This window comes from Sus scrofa, chromosome 10 (assembly GCF_000003025.6).
Source record: "Sus scrofa isolate TJ Tabasco breed Duroc chromosome 10, Sscrofa11.1, whole genome shotgun sequence".
In the NCBI taxonomy this organism is placed as follows: Eukaryota; Metazoa; Chordata; class Mammalia; order Artiodactyla; family Suidae; genus Sus; species Sus scrofa.
Window position 1 is genome coordinate 58,087,291 of NC_010452.4, and position 21,034 is coordinate 58,108,324.

Consider the following 21,034-nt stretch of genomic DNA (forward strand, 5'->3'; position numbering starts at 1 on the left):
GGACAACACCGGATCCTTAACCTGCTAAGCCCCCAGGACCTTCCCGGCTGCATCCTGACAAGGGGTCTGCTAGTAGAGAAGGACCTCCCAGGCAGGGGGGCAACATATTCAAGGCACGGTGTGTGTGTGTGTGTGTGTGTGTGTGTAGGTGTTTGCAGAACAGTGAGAGGTGAGTGTGGCTGGAATAGAAAAGCTCAGAGAAGCTGGTACGAGTCACGTGGCACACACCTTCATTTCCAAGTACAAGTCCGGGCGTTGGACAAGCTGAATGGTTCTCAAGGCTGCTGAGTCAGACGCTCTAAAGGGGGTCCAGCATTTTAGAAACAGATTCTACCATACAACCAGGATCAAACACACTGACCTAGATGGGCTCACAGCCTCTAGAGCAGAAATGACATGAGGCTAAGGAATGATAGATACTTTTTGTGTGGTTCTAACAAATCCTGTTAATATTAACTTCTCTTTTAAGGAGATTATCTCTAAAAACAGATTTTTTTTTTTTTTAACTAACCAAATACGAATGAAGTCTATGTATCTTAAGGCTTAAATAAATATTTTATGCTTTAAGAGTAGATAGATTATAAGATAATAATTATAGAGTTCCCACTGTAGCTCAGTGAGTTAAGAACCTGACATAGTCTCTGTGAGGACACAGGTTTGATCCCTGGCCTCGCTCTGTGGGTTAAGGATCTGGCATTGCCACGAGCTGCAGTGTAGGTCACAGGTTCAGCTCAGATCATACTTGTTTGTAGACTCAGGAAAACTTTAGCGTCTTCTTGTGGAATGAATCTCACTTTTTGGGTCTTTGGTCAAAGACTTGTCCCTTCCTTTAGGTTCCCAGAGAAAGAATAGGTTTCTGTGCCCAAAAAATGTTATTCTAAAATTCTAAAACTTGAGCAAAGTTCCAGCATCAGGTAAGATAGTATAAGTTTCCTTTGAAAGATACACATATTGACACACATTCAGGATCCCAGCCCACTGTCTCCAGGACTGCAAGGTGACAGTTTGACTGTGTGTTCTCAGAAAGTCACACCCAGATTAGGCCACCACAGGACAAACCTTCATTTTGGGGTGAGTTGGTTTCACTAAATAAACATTTCCTGAAGAAAAAAAGAATATTTTAAATTTTAATAGCTTCTATTAATAATACGATATGATTAGGTCCTTCTAGGTTTACAGGTTGGGTTTAATTTCTGGTTTAAAAGAATCATATCCTGTGTACCCAGTTTTTCTTTTTTCTTTTTTTTTTGTGATATCTTTACAAAGAAAGAAAAAGTAGGGTTCTCAAAACAGCCTTGTGTGGTGAGGCCTTCACTTCAAAACACCCAAGCATGAAATTCTCCCTTCGACCAGGTGAGGGCACCCCTGTCCTCCCAAATGTTTACTCAAGGTGACCAAAAACAAAAAGAAAACAAAACAAAACAAAAACCCCCACCATACTTCCCACCCACCCACCCCCCAGCCAAACCCACTTCCATTTAAATAAGTCACACTGGATGACAACAGCAGTTTGCTGAGTTAATTTCTGTTTGTATTTTGTTGTTTCATTCTAGATCATAATGTCATTTTCAGTTGCAAAACTCTGAATTCCGGATTCCACGTCCAAAAGTTCTGGTTCAGTTGGTCTGGGGTGCCACCTGGGCTTGGTGTTTTTAAGAGGTACCCTGAACCATTTCCAGTGTGTAGGCAGGGGTGAGAGCTACTGACTGGGTGTTAGTTAATTAGAAACAGGTTTATTAGGGGCTGAAGGTTGGAAATTGGTTTTCTAATTTATATTAGTTTACGGTCCACCCAAGTGTTCAGTAAGGAACTGTAAAGAGATACCTTCGTCCTTGGTGAATAATGGTTCTCCCCAAGGCTTGGAAAGCCACTGATACGTGTTCATGTAATTAACACCTCTTCTGACCTTGCTCTTGCCTGGCTGGTCCTTCTTCCCTCCATCCTTCTCTGGCCACGTCATTCGGATACCACTGCCCTCTTGGGGGCATCTCCTGGGGCCTGTGGTTTATTTTAAAAAACTTTTTTTGCTGTAACTGCAGCATGCGTAAGTTCCGGGTTAGGGATTGAACCTGTGCCAATGCAGATGACAATGGCAAGTCCTTAACCCACTGAGCCACCAGGGAACTCCCTGGGGCCCGCGGTTTAAATCAGCTGAGCTCATCTCTTCTTCCTTGGTCCTCTCCCTCCAGACAGTTTCCTGGGGATCACCACACTCTATCTCCTGCTCCAGCCCAGCTCTTCACTGCCACCTCTTCCTGGTGGCTCCAGGCCTCTGCTGACCAGAGCAGATGCTCCCCACTTTGGGGCCCTCTCTCAGCATGACTCCATCAGCCAATGACCCCTTCCTTTCTCTCCGTCACTGCAGCTCCTCACTACCCAGCAGACAGACTGTGTCCTGGGCCTTTGTATCAACAGGGAAAGTTTGAACATGACCAATTATTGTGTCTCTGTGGATGCAGGCAGCGCAGAGCTGGTGGGCCAGCCCATGATGGCCAGGGGCCTGAGGGGCAAACCTGCCCAAAGCCCTCCTGGCAGCCTCCCAGGCTGTGTGTTCCTGCGTGGGTCAGCGTGGACTGGGCTCTGGTAGGACTGCAGGATGGGGTGAGCACAGCTGACAAAGCTTGTCAGGGATGGATGGACATCGCAGTGGTGGCTTAGGGACTTAGGCACCAGGGCAGCCGGGAAAGGCCTAGGGAAATAAGAGTGACACAGAGGATCTGCGGCTTCTCAGCCCAGCTCTGCTCCTGCTGCGTGACCTTGGGCCAGTCCAGGCCCCCTTGGGCGTCAGTTTTCTGGCCTGTAAAATGAGGCACTTACGGTGCTCGCTGAAGGGCGGTGGCTCTGGATACAAGGCACCTCCTGATCCCTGCTGGGTCACAGTCTTGCCACCGCTCCTTGTTCACAGAGCAGCAAGGATGTCCGAAACCCCTTTAGGCCTCAGGATTACGTAGGTGATGTCTCAGCTCTTACTAGTTCACACCTCCTGGACCCCAGCGCCTCCTTCCTCCAGCCCCACCAGCCACGCTGATGCTGAGGAGCAAGAAGCCTTCAGATGTGGTCTGCAAGAAGCACCTCCTTCTCCACGTGCCCCTCAGGGGCCAGGCCTTCCCACGCGGTAGCACCGGGGCATCCTCCCCCGCCCTGGTTCGATCCTCAGAGCTGGAGTCTCACCCCTCCCCTTTGGCTGAGCCTATCCTGGCACAGATTCTATTCCTTGGTGCCTTTCCCTGAACACCTGGCTGGACGGAGTGGGCGGGGGGGTGGCCCGCGTTCCTCCCAAGCCTGCAGCATTCGTGCACCGCACCGAAGGGCATCCCCGACTCAGCGGATCAATTTCATGATGGGAAACTGTCCGGGCTCAGGAAGTGGGAAAGGGCGCCTCGAAGTGCCCCTTCAAGAGGGTCTTCATGGTTTAGTCTTTCTCTTATTAAGCTTTGGTGTTGGGACTCTGGTGAGTAGCTCATTCTTGAAATAAAAGTTAACTCAGACGATACTTTTTAAAGAGACTGTTGGATTTCAATACGGCTTCCTTAGATGTTTCGCGTAACTCTTGTATTGAGGGTTTAATTCAGTTGAAGTCTTGTGGGGCCTTAAACCCATGTAGGTTGGGGATCTTTTTTTGTTTTTTTTGAGATAGAGTTCAAAATTATGACTACAAATAGCTGTATGCCTCTGTGCGGGGACCAGGCCGCACTGCGGCGTTGGGGGGTGGTGTTCAGTATCTGAAAGAATTGAGAGCCTGGCCCATCCTGCGTGCTGGACCTTTGCGGCACCGCGAGGTGGCGGTATTGTATCAAGTGTGGGAAGCTGATCGCCAGAGGAGCTGGGTGGAGAGTCTCCCGGGACTAGAAGTACCTCTGCTTAGAATCGTCTTGTGTGCTCACAATTGTTTGAGGCTCCCCGTGTGACTTTTCTTTTGGCCAAACAATCCCTTCCCGCCAACTCTGAAGGATTCCAGAAACCTTCGACACTTACCAGTGCAGGTGAAGAAATTAATAGGGACAAAGTTTGGCCCTTAAACGTTTTATACACTTCCCCCTGCGTTTTATGGTACTTTCGAATTGCATTTATTATAAAACAAAGTGTTTCACGTAACTTCTCCCACAAATAATTTTCATGAGCTTTGGCTTTTCTAATGGTTTTAACCATATGAGACTTTATTGACATCCATCTTCTAGCCACAAGTAATCATATCCCCTCCTGTGCCCCGTATGTGACAAGGCTTTCAGAAACTAACACGTGTTCCATGCTCAAGTGAGGGACCCATCTGTTCATCTAATGCAAATGGCCAAATACTCATCCTCCCTTTTCCCATCCCCCACTTGGGATGCTTTGGGGATATCATTTGGGTACCGGTGATGCTACAACTCAACTTTTAGCTTTGAAGGCAAAGACCCAGCATTTGTGTTTTCATATCCGTCTCTCTGGTTACAGGTGCAGGTCTTCCTCCTGAAAGAGGTCCTCAAAAATGCCAGTGGGGTTTTCCATCTATTAAGCTTGCTTCTGCTATTAAGCACATTTAGAACCACTTTCTGAAAGTTCTCAAATATGGCATTTTACAAGGCTATGTTGAAGAATTAGTGAAAGAGAAAGGCTTCAGAGTGGAACGATTTGCTGTGGCGTAGTTGCAAACATGTCAGTGACGAGCATATTGCCAGACTAGGAATCCAGTTATGTTAACCAGCCATCCCACATATGTGGTAATGACTATGGAATCTGCCCTCCAAACTTTCTAAATGAAAATGCACGTTTATGGCTGGTTTTCCGTCCCTGAGAGTACATGAGAGTCACCCCAGGAGTCAGATGCCGGCCACTCAGTGGTACCCACGTTACAAAATACTAATTCTTTCATGAATAAAACTGCAGCAGGCAAAGATTTTACAGTGGCTCTGACTTTAAAAAATGTAAACGGCAGTGATAGCTAGAGTAGGTGTTCTGACCGCATATCTAATTTTAAAAATCCAATTAACACCAGGAATGACTCTGGAAAGGATTTGCAAAATGTTTCTACCAAGAAACTTGTCTTAAAAGTCTCTTATATGAGAAAGATCAATCAAAGAAGTAGTTTCCATTCCATTAATTAAAGGAAAACATTTTTGAGCCACTAAATATTCCTATTAGGAAAAGGAAAGAGAACAAACTTCTTAGCAGGATACAGTGAACAAGTCCCCACCCCAGTGTCTGACGTACACCCCCACCCATCATTAGCAGGGTAGCTGCCCATTTCTTATCTTGATTGACAGGTTAATAAGGGACCTGGGGCTATCTTTTCAGTATGAACATACCACCTTACCAATTACTTTTAAATTATTGCTAATCTGTCAGAAAATAACAAGCGCTGGGAATAAAAATATCTGGAAAAGAGAAATGTCTGCTGAAGAAGCTTTTACTTCCGGTGCTTTTAAAAGGTTCAGTTCAGAAAACTTGCCAGAATTTAGTCAATAGAATTTAGGCGCTGGACGCTTTTTTTTTTTTTTTAAGAAAAACTTGTAGTTTATAATAGTTCATTGGTTCAATTAGGAGCGAAAAAGAAGGGAGTTTTGTAATGCAATTGTCCAGCAAAGGAAAACGCTTTAAATTGGGGGATTATGTTCGTAGACCACCTGTAGGGCATTCAGAGCCCTTTTCTATAATGCTTCAACCCATGCCTAGCTGCCTGCAGGCTGGCTAACAATGCCGAGGAAAGCTGTATAAAAGGCTGCTCGCACTTGTGCCTCTGGTCTTCACTAACTGTTACAAGTCTTCCTCTCCCTCGCTCTCTCTCCTTTTTAAAGTAAAAGTCCCACATCCCTTTAATGGAGGAACTTTAAGGCTCCGCGGTGGCCAATTGGTCTGCACCAAGAGGAGCCGGGCAGCAGGGAAAGAAACTTCAGACTATACAGCACATTTGGAGAGGAGAAAAGATCAAAGTTTTTCAAACTCAAAAGACCAAGTTCCCTACAGATTAACCCTATTCATTTGGCTCCTCTTAAAGGAATGATGTGCTGAGCCACTGGGCAGACAGGTAAAAAGTTCAACAATTGCCAAAGCATTCTTCTGCTAATTCAACAGCCTTCTGCTCAAATAAATTAGCTTAGACTTGACAGAGGAACAATAGCTTTTTCTCTAGGAAAAGAAGCACACTGGATATACACAAGCCTGGAAGGTTATTAAGATGTTAACCCGTTAGTTTAATCCATTAAAGAGCGCCTGCTCCACTACCAGATTGTCAAGTGACTTGCACTGTAAAGTGTGATCGATGATTTAAAACATTAACCTCTACCCTTCAGCAGTGGGTTCAGTCCTGGAAGAGCAGGTGCTTTCAAAATCACGGACGCGAGAAAGGAACGTGGGGTTTGAAGCCTTTAGTGATATTACACAAGATCGGTAACAAGGCCGGAGGGGAAGGCGTGTCTTGCCAGAGCTGCATTTACATACACTAAGGGGAGCGTTGTTCTCCACGGGCCAGAAAGGAGCTACCATTAACAACACCACGTTTTCGGAAAGGTGCAGAATCTCAGTTGTGAGTTCAGTTCAACAGCGATGAGGACTTTGCTAACAATTTAGGAAGGAAGCGTTTAACAGGTCATTTGTCGCCATGCCTGAGGTCAGGGTACATAAGGAGAAACCAGAAAATGTCTGTGTTTCCCAGGCGCCCTCAGCAAGTGCTTTCGGGGTGACAGTTTAGAAGAGGCAGGGGGGAGAGGGCAGTGTTTAAATCATTTATCAAAAGTCATTTTATTGACAAAATAGAATACTTATATTTGTTCTTACAGGGGTGGCCTCTAAACTTTTTACAAAAAATGTACAGACTGTATATCTTTGGATATGTACATATTTTACACGTTTTTTACAATTTAACAAATAATTATATAAATACATCCTCTAAGGTAAGAAACCCGTATTTACTTGGGGTGTATAATTAAGACATTTCTTGTTTGTTTACTTAAGGCATCTGCCTGGTCATTAAGAATACCCAAACCGTGCAATCCCGTTAGGCGGTGGTCATCCCTCCTCTAGGGCGTGTTAGAAGTAGGAGTTTACGTAGCAGAGACGAGGGAGAAAACTAGGTCCCCTCAGGTGAAATCTGTAGGTCTGGCTTCAAGCTCAGCAAATGGCAACCAGCGAGGGCTCCAAACTTTGGGTCCTGGAAACGCAGCAGCGGAGTTCACCCTCCTGTGCCAACAGAAATTAACGGCTGGCGGGAGGAACTCCTCGCCCGTCGGTGGAGGAAAGGGGGCTGGGTCTGGGAGCCTTCAATGCCAGGTACTTTGTTCTAAGAGAGTCCTCTAAGTCCCAGCTAATGGATACCATTAAGAGTTCATTATCATGCTAATAGCAATCAACACGGTGATAGGGTGGGAACCTCTGCCGTCGAGTGTCCTCGCCCCATCCCTCCGGGCGCCCCCTCCCCTCTGCTCAGACCTGGGACAATGGCATCTGCTTTGGATAAGACACGGAGCTAGCCGTGCCAGATCGCCACGTCAGGCCGGTGCTGACGTCGCTGTAGAGGGAGCCCGCCCCGCCGCCCGGCCCCCCGCCCCCGCCAGCCCCCGGGCCACCGCCCCCCGGGCCGCCGCCCCCCGGGCCCGCGCCCGTGGCGCCCGCGCCCTTGCTGGCCCAGCAGCAGCGGGTGCACAGCGCGCGCCACGACTCGAGCGTCTTGCCGGACCAGACCCACACGCCCGAGGTGATGCCCACCACCAGGCACATGAAGTACTTGAGCATGAAGACGGCGTAGTCGGGCCGGCGCGCCTGGTCCGGCTGCAGGTCCCGCAGGCATGGGCAGTTGTGCGTGGCCTCCCAGCGCGGGCGGTTGTGCTGTTCGTAGAAGAGACAGGCGACCACGACAGCGGCGGGCACGGTGTAGAGCACGGTGAAGAGGCCCAGGCGGATCATGAGCTTCTCCAGTTTGTGCGTCTTGGTGGGGCCTCCCTGCTGCTTGATGACCGAGCGGATGCGGAAGAGCGACACGAAGCCGGCCAGCAGGAACATGGTGCCGATGAAGAGGTAGATGACCAGCGGCGCCAGCACGAAGCCGCGCAGGTTGTCCAGGCTCTGGTTGCCCACGTAGCAGATGCCCGCCACCGGATCGCCGTCCACCGAGCTGAGCGCCAGCACGGCGATAGACTTGACGCTGGGCACGAGCCAGGCGGCCAGGTGGAAGTACTGCGAGTAGCCGGCGATGGCCTCGTTGCCCCACTTCATGCCCGCCGCCAGGAACCACGTGAGCGACAGGATCACCCACCAGATGGAGCTGGCCATGCCGAAGAAGTAGACGAGCAGGAAGACCACGGTGCACAGCGCCGGGCCCGTGGTCTCATAGCGCACGTGCTGCTCCACGGCGCCCAGCTCCTCGTACTCGCCGCGCCCTCCCGGGCCGCCCGCGCCCGCTCCCGCCGCGCCGGCTCCCGCCGCCGCGCTGCCCGCGCCGCCCGCGCCGCCCGCAGCCCCCGCACCGCCGCTGCACGCCACCTTCTCGTGGCCCGCCACCAGGCGCACCAGGTAGCCGACGGACACGAAGAGGTAGCAGGCCGAGAGGAAGATGATGGGCCGCTCCGGGTACTTGAAGCGCTCCATGTCTATGAGGAAGGTGGAGACGGTGGCGAAAGTGGACACGAAGCAGAGCACCGACCACAGGCCGATCCAGAAGACGGTGAAGGCGCGCTCGTCCTGGCTGAAGAACGGGTTGTGGCAGGGCAGCGCGCAGTTGGCGATCTGGCCGGTCTTGACGCGGTTGTAGAGAGGGTGCCGCTCGCTGGACACGCTCACCATGGGAGCGCGGCATTGGCAGCCCGGCTCGCAGGGCGCCGCGCCGCCGCCAGGGGGCCGCGCCTTCCCGCCGCCACCACCGCCGCCGCCGCCGCCGCCGCCGCGCGCGGGGGGCGCAGCCGCGTCCCCGCCGCCGCCCCTGCCGCGGGACGGGGGCCGGGCCCCCGGCGGGCGGCCGTGGCCGCTGCCGGAGGGCGGCTGCTCTCGGGCGGCGGCGGCGGCGGCGGCGGGCGGCGCGGTGGGCTGGGCGCGGCCGTGGTGAGGTCGGTGCGGTTGTAGTCCATGCACAGCGTGTCGGGGTTGCCCTGCTCGGGCAGCCGGTCGCAGCGCATGCGGTCAGGCCAGGCGAAGCCGTACTGGCGCATGAGGGGCGCGCAGCCGGCCTTGGCGCGCTCGCACACCGAGCGGCAGGGAGGCAGGGGCTTCTTGTAGTCCTCCAGACAGATGGGTGTGTACATGCTGCACAGGAAGAACTTGAGGTCGGGCGAGCACTGGATCTCCACCAGCGGCCAGAATTGGTGCACCTCCAGGCCCGCCTCGTCCTGCGTGTCGTGGTTGAACTGGTTGGGCATGTAGGTGTAGTTGTAGCCGATGCCCTTGCACAGCGGCACGGTGATCTCCTGGCACGCCAGCTCCTTGGCCGAGGCGGCCGCCGCGCCGCTCGAGCGCTGCAGCAACGCCAGGGCGGCCAGCAACGAGGTCACTTCCAACAGGTAACCCCACTCCATGCTGCGCGCCTCGGCCCCGCGCCCTCGCCCTCCGGGTGGCGCGCGGAGGGGCGCCGGGGATCCTTCGAGAGCGCGGGAGAGGAGAGCGGGTGCCCGGCCGGGCTTTCTCCTGCCTCTCCCAGGAGGGGCTCTCCCGATAACCTAGTCCCTTCTCGGGACGCGTCCGCACGGCGCTGCGGGAGAGGAGGGTGGCTGCCGGAGGGCGCCCGGGTCCGCGGGTCCACCCCGCTCACTCCGGCCAGGGTCAGCCCTTGCGGGGCAGAGTGACCGGCCCCCAGCTCATCGTCTCTCCCTTGCTCGCTTTCTCCGCACTCCGGTGACTTTGCCGGGTACCGAGGGCGGCGGCGCAGCAAGTTTCCTCTCGGGCCGCGGTGCGCAGTCAAGATGGCTGGGCCAGGCCGCTCCGCGCTGGGTCAGCCCCTGCGGCCCCTTTTCGGCGTCCCGGGGCTCATGCTTGACCCCAAGGCCGCGCGGCTGCCGCCGGGGTTCGGAGCCCGCCTCCGCCGAAGCCGCCGCCCTCTGTCCCCTGCTTCGGTCCGTCTGTCCGCTGCCGGGATGACGGGCCCCGCCTCCGGTGGAAGTCCGCGCCGCGCTCCGGCCAGCAGTCGGGCGAGGTGTCGGCGGTCCTCTTCTCGCTGGACACCCGGAGCCAAATCCAGGCCGGAAGGCGGAGCGGACACCTGAGCGGCGCGCCCGCGCCCCACTGTTGCCGCTGCCGCCGCCTCCGCCGCCGCCGCCACCTCCGCCTCCTCCTCCTCCTCGGCGGGAGCAGCGCCCCTCGCCAACTTCCCGCTCCGGCCCCGCTGCGCCCGGGCCGGCTCATGAATATTTATACGGGGCGGACTCGGTCTCCGCCCGCGACCCGCGCGCCAATCCCGGGCGCGGGGCGGAGTCTGCGCGCTCCCCAGGCCCAGCCTTCCTGGGGCGGGCCCGGCTGTTCGCGCCGCCGTGCACGCCGTCTGCGGCCAGAGTTTGGGTAACCTTGGGATTGACCGCAGACACTGACGCTTTGCCACCACGGTCCCCATCGTGCTCGATGTGTCGAAGTCGGGGTTCCATTTCCCCGAGTCTGCGCTTAGGGACTGGGGACGAGCCTTTATGCAAGCGCGACCTCGGAGGCCCGTTTCGAACTAGTCAAGCCCCTGCTTTCTCCGTCCCCCAAATGTGGGCGACCTCCTGGCAGCGGGACCACCCCCCACTCCCCCAGCCGGCCAGTGAGCGGGGGCGTTGCGGGGGACCGAGAAAGGGATGCCTTTCTTGGGGTTCTCAGGACGATGAGAATATAGGTGGAATGGAACCGCTGCAGTTGATTCTGGCTGGTGGGGGCTGGACCGGGGACTTCCCGCTCAGTGTCGTGGGGGAAGCCTCAGTTTCCTTACTTGCAGTGTGGAGTCACAGTACAGATCTCAAAGGGGATTCTGCTAATTGGGTGAGATAAAATAGAGACAGCATCCAGATCCAGTGCACTTTCATGAACCATAAATCCCTTTCTTCTTTAAAAAAGAACAAGAAAGAAAAAGAAAGGGAGAAAGAAAAACTTATAAACAGGACAGACTGGAAACTCTGCGGCTGGATTTTCTCTCTTCGCCTCGTGCTTTTGGAACATACATACGTCTCTCCAAAGTTGACATGTTTTTGCCAGAGCCTCCTCCTCCGCCGTGGGAGGCGGCGCCGAGCCCGGGCGCGGACGCGCGGACACGTCTCGGTGGTGTGCCCGGGGCCAGGCGGTTGGGGACGCGGCCAGCGAGCCCGGCCCCCGCCAGCTCGCAACCACCTTAGACGGGGAGGGGCCCGAGGGGCGGGCGGCCTGGCAGGTTCATTTACGCTTGTTAGGACGTTCCAGGGGGTTGTCTTTCTCCTAGAATGGAGTGTTTATTTTTTAATTGATGTGCTGTTTCATTTAGCGCTTGTATGGAACTCACGCTGGGGCTGTAATTACTGTAATCTCGGGAACAAGCATTTCACTTAGCCAGGAGGGTGGCAACAGACGTTTCTCATTCTCTCCCTCTCTCTCTCTCCCTTTCTCTTCCCTCTGCCTTCTCCCTGTCTCCTACCTCTCCTTAGTTCCCCCTCTTTCTTTCTGTTTCCATATTTTTGCTATTTGTCAGGTTTCACAGCAGGAAGGAGTATAGCTAGAAACCCAAAGTCATGGGTAGGGGGGAGCGGGGACCAAGGAGAATGAGAACTAAAGGCATGTTGGAGGCCAGGTCATTTGGTTGGGGGTGGGGGGTAGTGGTGGATGGTGCTGGTAGTTGGTGGTTATATGTCTGAAAACAACTCTTGTCATGAAACTAACTGGCAGCATCTGTATTTTGCAGAAACCTATGTCTTCCTCCTCCTGTTCTCGCTGGCTGAGTTTCTCTCTAGCATAGTTTAGCAACCACATTCTAAATAGACAGGCAGAATCTCCCATCTCATCCCCTCTCCTGGTTTTTGGCGAATTCTGTATTTTCACTAGGAATTCTGGAAATATCCACCAGGCTGTAGTTATACCCCCATTGTCTTTTTCTTTCTCTTTTAAACTGAAGTCTAGTTTGAACCTCTTTATATGAAAAAACACCACTTCCTTCCCACTTTTGTTTTGGAAAAACTAAACTCCATAGGAATCAGAAATTCAAAGGCTTTAGAAATATTAGCTGATTTGGCAGAAAACGGTCTCTAGTTTTCAAAAAATGCAAAGACTCTACCGTTGCTTGGCTTTTTAGGGGATCCTTTGCCTTCTCCTCCTAATCAGAACTGCCTTTATGGCTGGTTGAATGTGGAAAGTCACCTCTTTCCTGTTGGTACCTTGTTCATCACGGGCCATCCTCCAAGACATTCAACTGCAGAGTAACAGCAGGTAATACCTGGAGATGGAATTCCCAACAGAGTAGTGAAGGCATATCCCCCTTTTTAAGCACCAGCCTGGGCCCTGCCTCACATGACCACAGATAGAAGGGGGCTCCTTTCCAAGAGTAACATAGAGGGTGAAAAGTTTCTTTTGATTTTTTCCAGCAGGAAATGTCAAATAGTGGAGTTTAGAATTACACTATATAAATTTACTAGAGTTGGGTAAAAACAAACTGACATTTGAAAATTGAGGCTGAAAATAGCTGATTTTGGCTTTTAATTGGCATTTAAATTTTTTCTCTTTTCTTTGGAGACAAGATGAAAGCTTTGATGATGAGGAATGTGGAAATTTGGGGGAAGTATATTAAGCTTGGATGAGAAAAACAGACAAAAAGTTCAGAGCTTTCAAAAATCTTGTTATAAGCTGTTTGGGGTGAGATTAAAACAATTTACATAAAATCATTAAATGTTTACTTTTAATTGAGAGACTATAAGAATAGCATTTAAATTTTACTATGAAATTAAATGGCTTCTTGGCAATCTCTGAGAGCAGAAGAGACTTAGAACAGCCAATTAGTGTATAAAAGGCAACAATGGGTCAGCAGAAAGAAACTAGAATATTTATCAACATTGCTGGCTAAATAATGATTTTTTTTTTTTGTATGTAAAGCAGCTGTTTTTTAAGGGAGGGGAAATAGCTTTAGCCATGACATAAATAATGTAGGAAACTTTCTAGAGGGATTTCTGAACAGATGTCTTGTTACCGAATAGCCCATGAGCTCGATAATATAAACAAGTTAGGCATGAATCCAACTCAGAGGAGGGGATTTTTTTACAAAACATTGGATGCCTAGTTGGATAGGAGACTATCAGTACAGGGTATGCTGCAGATTTAAGAAACTTTGGCCAAATTATGTTTCAGTGGATTTTAATTTAAGAGTCCAACCTAAAACTCATGACACTAGAATGGGTCTAACATATACCAGTAAAATGATATCTTCCAGAGGTTAAGCAGAGAACTCTGTAGTAACTAATAAAATTTCTCAGGCATTACGTAAAACGTCTTTCAGGGAAACAATCCAAGTCTATGTTATTAGAGAATATTAAACTCTGTCGAGTAATCTCGGAGTATCTTGATGTTTCAGAATCTGTCTTTCAAAGGATTATGTCTTGAGTCACCCACCAGAGATGGAAAGAAACGTAGAAGTAAACTGGTCTTGCTTGTATCTCTTAGAATTAAAATGGGTGACATTATGTGTCCTTCCTTCCATATTAACTAACGCAAATATGTGCCACTGGTCAGCAACCAGATTCCCACTTTACGTGCAGCTGCCGTTTTGGAAAATGGCAACTCTACTGCCATTTAATTTTATAATTGTTGTAAAACATGTTTTAAAAATCAGTCATTGATTTTTTTTTTTCTCCCTCATTCTCACTGATATATCGGCCAAGTGCTGAAGCTCTTATGACACAGGACGTATTACGCATTAGTTTGGGTACTTTTGGGTGAATAAAGACCTCCTAAGTAAAACCAGCTTAGCCAAGAAGGATGCACCTAGTCTCCTGTATCAATACATCTGGAAGCAGGGCCTTCCCCCACTGGTTCACTCTGGAACAGCGGGGTTAGGCCTGCAGGTCTGCTCTGGTCTCTTGGCTTCCCCTTTGGATTGTGGGGGACCTCCCGCTGCTGAATCATCACATCTCTTCAGGGACAGCAGCCAAGACAGGAAGAGTGGCAGGACCTCCCACAGGGCAGCTCTCCTATTAGAGAAGAAAAGCCTTCCCCTTAGGTCACACTGGTCTGAACCTGTCACACCACTCTTAGTGGTGGGGACGGCTCTGCAGGTGAGATCTGGTGGGCAGCCCCTGGAGCACCCGGTTCTCCCAGCCCGGAAGCCAAGGAAGGGAGAGGGGCTGTTGGACAGACCCACAGCCCTCAGCCACACATTAGTATTTGAAATGAACTCCCAAGCAACATTTACCAACACGCCTAATCTTCCACAGTATTTTGTTCAGGGCTATGAATTAAGGATGATCTAGAGCCAAGAAAACTTTGATATCTGCGCTCCCCCCCCCTTTGAAGTTCTCTGTACAGTGGTGTGAATTAAATGTCAAACAGTTTTACTACTTGTTTTATTTATAATGTGTATAAATTGTGTGGCGTGACTCAGTTCCTTTTTGTTAAGTCCCTCCCCTCCCTCTTGGGAGACTTCCTTAAAAGCACTGATAGGATTCTGGTATTTGGGGGCTTTTCTCCTTTAAGTCTTATACCATGCACGTTTTTTGATATTGACAAGCTTAAATATAATGTAGGAGAAACTGTGTTGAATCCCATCTCTGGAGGGCTTATGGATGTGAAAGAACTTTTATATGAAAAAAATCTTTGTCCCAATGTACAGGGGACTATATCCAGTCTCTTGCAATAGAACATGATAGAAGATAATATGAGAAAAAAAAGGTGTATATATATGGATGACTGGGTCACTTTGCTGTAGGGCGGAAATTGATACAACATTGTAAATCAACTATACTTTAAAAAAAAGCAAGCAAAAGCAAAAAAACCCCCCCAAAAAATAACAAAAAACCCCCCCAAAATCGAAAACCCATAACCACAAATACTACCATCATACTCAGACTATTAGCCCTAATAGTTTATTAATATCATGTAATAGCCAATGTTCACATTTCCTCAGGTATCTTTAAAAAATTTTTTGGGGGGTATATTTGTTTGAATTGGGATCCAAAATGTGGCCGATGTGTCTGAGTCTTTTATAATCTACAGAGTCCCTTTCCACCTCCTTTGCCCCCCTCCCAAACTATTTATTTGCCTTTTTTTTTTTTTTTTTTTTGCCGTTTTTGTTGTTGCAGTTGTTGAGTAAATTGGATGGTTTGACCTTAATTTTTTTTTTTTTTTTTTTTTTGGGTTCAGGAGTTTGCTTCTGGTAACACTGATCCATTTAAAATGGTGGTTTGAAATGATAATAAAATTTACATTAGTGATACAAATGATACTTCTCAGGGCTCCGAGGACATGGAGGTGGTGTTTTAACAGTGGCGTTTCTCTCTATTTTATCTTTGACCGGATTCAGGTAAACAGATATGATTTTTATTCAGAGGTGACAGCACTTGGTTTGTTTTCCCTGGCACAGGTCTTTCTTTCTCTTGGAAGCAAGTGTACCTCTATAGGTTTAACCTTATAGTTCATAATGAGTATAATATTTTATGATGATAAGATGAGAAAAATTGATGCATTAATGTGTAGTCTGTTGAAACAGTATCACATTGTTAATATGAACTCCTGGTGTGTTTTTTCAAGAACACAACCCAGTAGGGTTTGGTTTGAAACGTCCTAGTCTAGAATGTGTTCAAAATACACTGTTAAGGGAAATAAAGTGGGATAGAGAATTCCGTGGTGTGAACCCAGTTATATTATTATCTGTGAGTAGAAAAAAGACTAGAAGGAAGTTCATCAAAGTCTTACCTATGGTTGTATTGGAATTGGATTAACTAGGAGTATTTTTTATTTTCTTTTTTTATGATCTGAATTTTTTTTGGGGGGGGCGCTATTTCTTAGGCTGCTCCTGAGGCACATGGAAATTCCCAGGCTAGGGGTCTAATCGGAGCTGTAGCCACCAGCCTACGCCAGAGCCACAGCAACGCGGGATCTGAGCCGCGTCTGCAACCTACACCACAGCTCACGGCAACGCCGGATCGTTAACCCACTGAGCAAGGGCAGGGACCCAACCCGCAACCTCATGGTTCCTAGTCGGATTCGTTAACCACTGAGCCACGACGGGAACTCCTTTTTTTTTTTTTTATGAGAGTTCCCTCACTCTGTCTTTTTTGCCACACCCACAGCATGTGAAAGTTCTCGGGCTAGGGTTCAAACCTGTGCCACACAGCAGCGACCAGAGCCACGGTGGTGAAAATGCTGGAGCCTTAACCCGCTAGGCCATCAGACAACTTCCTGATCTGAATTTTTACTGAGAAAAAAATTATCTCGAAACAACCCTGGGAGTTCCTGTCTTGGTGGCACAGTAATTAACGAATCTGACTAGGAACCATGAGGTTGTGGGTTCGATCCCTGGCCTTGCTCAGTGGGTTAAGGATCCAGTGTTGCCATGAGCTGTGATGTAGGTTGCAGATGTGGCTCAGATCCCGCGTTACTGTGGCTGTGGTGTAGGCCGGCGGCTGAAGCTCTGATTGGACCCCTAGCCTGGCAACCTCCGTGTGCCGAGGATGCGGCCCTGGAAAAGACAAAAAGATCAAAAAAAAAAAAAAAAAAAAAACCTGGACTTAGCACTTGTTATGTATTATTTTCTGCTGTTCTTTATTTCCTCTATTCTGTCTTTCCTTCTTACACGGATCAAAATGACCAAAGAGCAAGGACCAGATCTTTGTTTTCCCCTTCCCCTCACAGATGCTATGCCTCGTAGGACCGTATGAGGTCAAAATATGTTGCAGCAGATTCGCAGATTGATTTGGTTGGATCCTGTGATCTCAGTGCCCCAGAACTGTCCTTCTGATTGAGAATCCTGGTTCTGAAGTGGGGGGTGGGGGTGGGTAGGAGGAGGAAAGGATTTTATCATTGGAGGGACACAGAATTCGTATCAGAGATGGAATTCCGGATGGTGCCAGCTTGCCTGTCTTTGGAACGATGTCCTGTTTTGGGCTGATCCAGCCTCTTGTCCATGACATGAGGTCATCTGCATGGTATTTATATGTTGACACACCAAACTATGAGCATTTCTTTTTACTGGTGAGTTCCTGAAGAAGAGCATGTGAAGTGGTAGAGAAGACAAATATTGGATCAGGCAGCCCCGGGGCATCACAGCTCAGTTATTTGCTACCTGTGTGGACAGGTAACCTACAGTCTTCCTGAGCTTTGCCTCCTAGTGGGTTAAGTGTGGAATGACAACCATGCGAGTCTGTCACAGGTTGGAGGCCAATGTCTCTTTAAGACTAAGGCGTGCTGCCCAAGGTCAGACACCGGTGGCCTAGCAGTGTCTGGAGAAGATGCTTACGCCCTTTATGAGTTAATTAATTATCACCCAAGCTGGAGCCCTTTCTCCTCCTCCTTCTCCAAAGCCTCCTGCAGGTGGGATCTGTTAAGAGGGTTCCAGTTATTTATTTCACCAGCAGCGTCTCTTGCTCAAGAATCTAGCGTGTTCAGTGTTCAGAAATCTAGCTGCCTTCGGGGCCCGTCGGTCAGGCTGGGGGGAGCCGCTCTGTCTGGCAGGACGAGCTGGGTGGTTTGCAGTGTTTGCTCACGTCCCCGTCTCACCACAAACTCCCTGCAGGGGAATTACTTGGAGGAACACCTTACCAAACGGCCGGGAAGTGTGACTATTAAGGATCTGCCCGAGATGAACATTTATTTCTCACCTGTGCGGTTTCCACAGCCTCGTGGGGCTGAGGCGTGAGCGGCTTCCAGGCACCTGCCAGGAGCACAGAATCCGCGGCCCAGCTGGTGTCTAGGGCGGTGGGTGTGCCGACTCCTTGCAGCCAGAGCTCCAAACCAACCAGCTTCTAAAGAATCCCACCCGCACAGAAGTACTCGTTCACTTGCTCTTTGTCGTTTCTCCAGCGTTTTGGGTCCTTCCTCACTCTCAGTGCGTCATTCTTCTCTTGACGTCACTCCCAGCTCCAGGAAGGTCCTGGTGACGAAATGATGGAGCATGGCTCCTGTACTGATCTTTTTTTTTTTTTTTTTTTTTTTGTCTTTTTTTGTCTTTTGTTGTTGTTGTTGCTATTTCTTGGGCCCCTCCCGCGGCATATGGAGGTTCCCAGGCTAGGGGTCGAATCGGAGCTGTAGCCACCGGCCTACGCCAGAGCCACAGCAACGCGGGATCCGAGCCGCGTCTGCAACCTACACCACAGCTCATGGCAACACCGGATCGTTAACCCACTGAGCAAGGGCAGGGACCGAACCCGCAACCTCATGGTTCCTAGTCGGATTCGTTAACCACTGCGCCACGACGGGAACTCCTCCTGTACTGATCTTGGTAGCTGCCTTTCTTTCAGGTGATGGCTCCTCACTCACCAGGTCCTGCCTAAAGCCCTTGGGTGGGCTGAGGGTCTGTCCTGCTGGGACAGGCTTCTCTACTGGAAGAAATGCCCCGGATTCACCAACAGGTGCCTCTTTACCTCACCCATTAGCCCCCATCCCCATGGGCAAGTCTCTGGCTCAGCCACAGTCGCTCTTGAGAGAGAATCCTTTCTTCAGATACGTTGGCTTTCCGGTGTTCTGCTCTTTGCGGGGCTGGAAAGGGAGTCTTCCTGTTTTTACTTGTTGATCTATTTATTACTCTGTTGACTATTAAATCGTTATGTTTCCTGTGGGATCCATGTGGTCTCTGAATTCCTATTTCCAAAAATGTCTTATCTCCACTGTGGCACTGGCTCATCCTCCAGTCTTAAAATAAATAGAAGAGAAAGATTTACTTTATGTTTTTTCTGTCAAAAATCTGAAAGGATTCGTCTTCTACTAGGATTCTATTGGAGTTCTGTTAGCTCATGGTAATAAAAGATCCAGGTTTCTGCTGGAAGGTAATTCACTGAAATTATACATCCTAATTTTTTTTTTTGATTAGAGTGGAAAAATGTAGGTATAACTAAACAGAGTGAATCCCAACCTATAATTCATAATTGCAGAATGATGAATGTGAGCCCTGTTCCTAAATTCCCCAAGTGAGCTGTAAAAACTCTACTTAGAAAATGGAAGTTAGGGTTTTATGCTAATAGATACTATGGGGAATAGTCCCTTCACTTACGAACAGAAGTGACCAGAATAAGGATGTTGCATCGGTGATAGTGATAAGAGGGTGGATGGGCAAGGCGGAGCAGAATAGTAATGGTAACTACTATTTTTAGCATGGCTTTGACCTCCGAGGCTGAGCTTGACCTTTTTCATCATTTAGGATGTTTTGGCAACTAGCGAAGTTAGCTCAACCTGGCTCCTGCAAGATGGGGATTTATTATCTCACATAGCAGGAGGTAGAAAAGGAGGGTAGATTCCCAGGTTGGTTGGTATTGACTATCAAAACTATCATCCAGGGTTCGAGTTCAATTGTTATAAGTTCTCTTTCCTGCCTCCCTTAGGGTGTTGACAGTGCTGACCTTGGGGTCAGAAGGTGGCTTCAAATCCAGAGACAACATTGCAATGAGATACAACGAACAAGCAAGCAAACAAGCAACAATGGGGCTATTTCCTTCCTTTTCTCTCTTTTTGGAGAGAGACACATTCCCAGAGGTCTCTTGGAAGACTCCATTGGTTGTATTGGGCGGAATCAAGCCACTGATAAGAGGAGTGGGATTGCCACACTTGTCTCCAAGAAATCAGGATACCCTGTGTCCTGGAGCTGAGAAAGTATCTGGCCAGGTGGAGGAGGGTGAATATACCTGAAGAAAATTAGGGGGTATGAGAAAGGAAGAAGGGAAGTGGAGGTGGATGTTGGCAAGGCAACCAACACTGCTACATGACTGCATCCATCTGTCTCTCTCATGTCTAAGCCTCACGGAAAATCTGCAAGAGAGGTATTAATAGTCATGTTTTAAGATGGGGCTCAATTCAGTATCATCACAGAGGTTTGCAACAGCAGAATTCTTTTTTTTTTTTCGTTTCTTTTTCGGGCCACACCTGAGCCACATCGGAACTTCCAGTGTGCTTTTTAAATTCTAATTTTTATTGCATTTTGTTCAGAGAACATACTCCGTAAGATGTAGTTTTTCTGAGACTTGTTTTGTGGCTCACGCCACTGTCAATTTTTGTAAATGTTTCATGGGTGCTTGAAAAGAACATAATTTCTCTGCTGCCTTCAGGGTTCTGTAAATGATTATTTAATGTTACTGAGAAATGTAAATGAAAATCTTCTACTAAAATTGTGAATTTCTAAGTTCTTTTCAGTAAATCCATTTTGTTTGTTTTTGTTTGTTTTGAGGCTATGTTGCTAGGTGCGTACAGGTTCAAAATTATATTTTCCTGATGAATTGTTCCTTTCAATAATAGGCAATAAGCCTCTGATTCTCTAATTCTCTCTCCCTCTTAAAGTCAGTTTTACTTATGGTTATATGTTTATATGAGGCTTTATGTTGACTTTATAATTTTTCAGATATTTCCTCCCCCTCAATTTTTTTAATTTTTCTGTGTCATTACGTTTTAGATGAGTCTTTTATTAATACAGCTAACTAAAATTTCAAAATACAACCTGTAAGTCTCTGTATTTTATTTGGGAAGATTAGTTTATGTTTATTTTGATTACTATTATGCTGAACTTCATAAATCTAAGCTGCTATGCATTGTAAGATGCAACACCATTTTAGTTACCATTAAGAAACAGAAAAAATGTTGCAATTAAGCAGTGACACTTTGCTTATTGAACTTACTAAAACATATTTTAGAATTTATTATAAATGTTTAAAACACATTAGTCTTATGAATAAATGTAAGTGGAATACATCAAAAATTATTTCTAAAAATTGTGACATTCCCTGTCTAGCTCTTCTCAATTAATTTTTGATGCAGAGTCCCCAGTGTTTGTGCTTTTTCAGGCCCTATTACCCTCTATGTTATCAAAAGCAGCATTTCTCAAAAGGACCAAAAACCATTAGAATTGGCTCTTATGCTGGCTTTGCAATTAGGTAGAACAAACTTTTTGGGGTGTCTAGCTTCGGGGATGTTGCTAAACCTGTTTTATTCATCACCTTCTCACTCCTTCTCCACAAAT

At 48.6% G+C, this 21,034-nt stretch overlaps 1 protein-coding gene and 1 long non-coding RNA gene across 2 annotated transcripts in view; one reads left to right on the forward strand and one right to left on the reverse strand.

Annotated features, from left to right (window-relative positions):
• LOC110255709 overlaps window positions 1–20,512 on the forward strand; it is a 29,359-nt gene extending 8,847 nt beyond the window's left edge. Inside the window, exon 2 of the long non-coding RNA XR_002336409.1 lies at window positions 19,410–20,512. This is a non-coding gene — a long non-coding RNA (uncharacterized LOC110255709). The remainder of the gene's footprint in view (window positions 1–19,409) is intronic.
• Window positions 6,690–9,500, reverse strand: FZD8 (frizzled class receptor 8). The gene is given in 2 exon segments (XM_021064988.1): window positions 6,690–8,958; window positions 8,961–9,500. Coding segments are annotated over 2 exon segments (2,079 nt in total). The 5' UTR covers window positions 9,480–9,500; the 3' UTR covers window positions 6,690–7,398.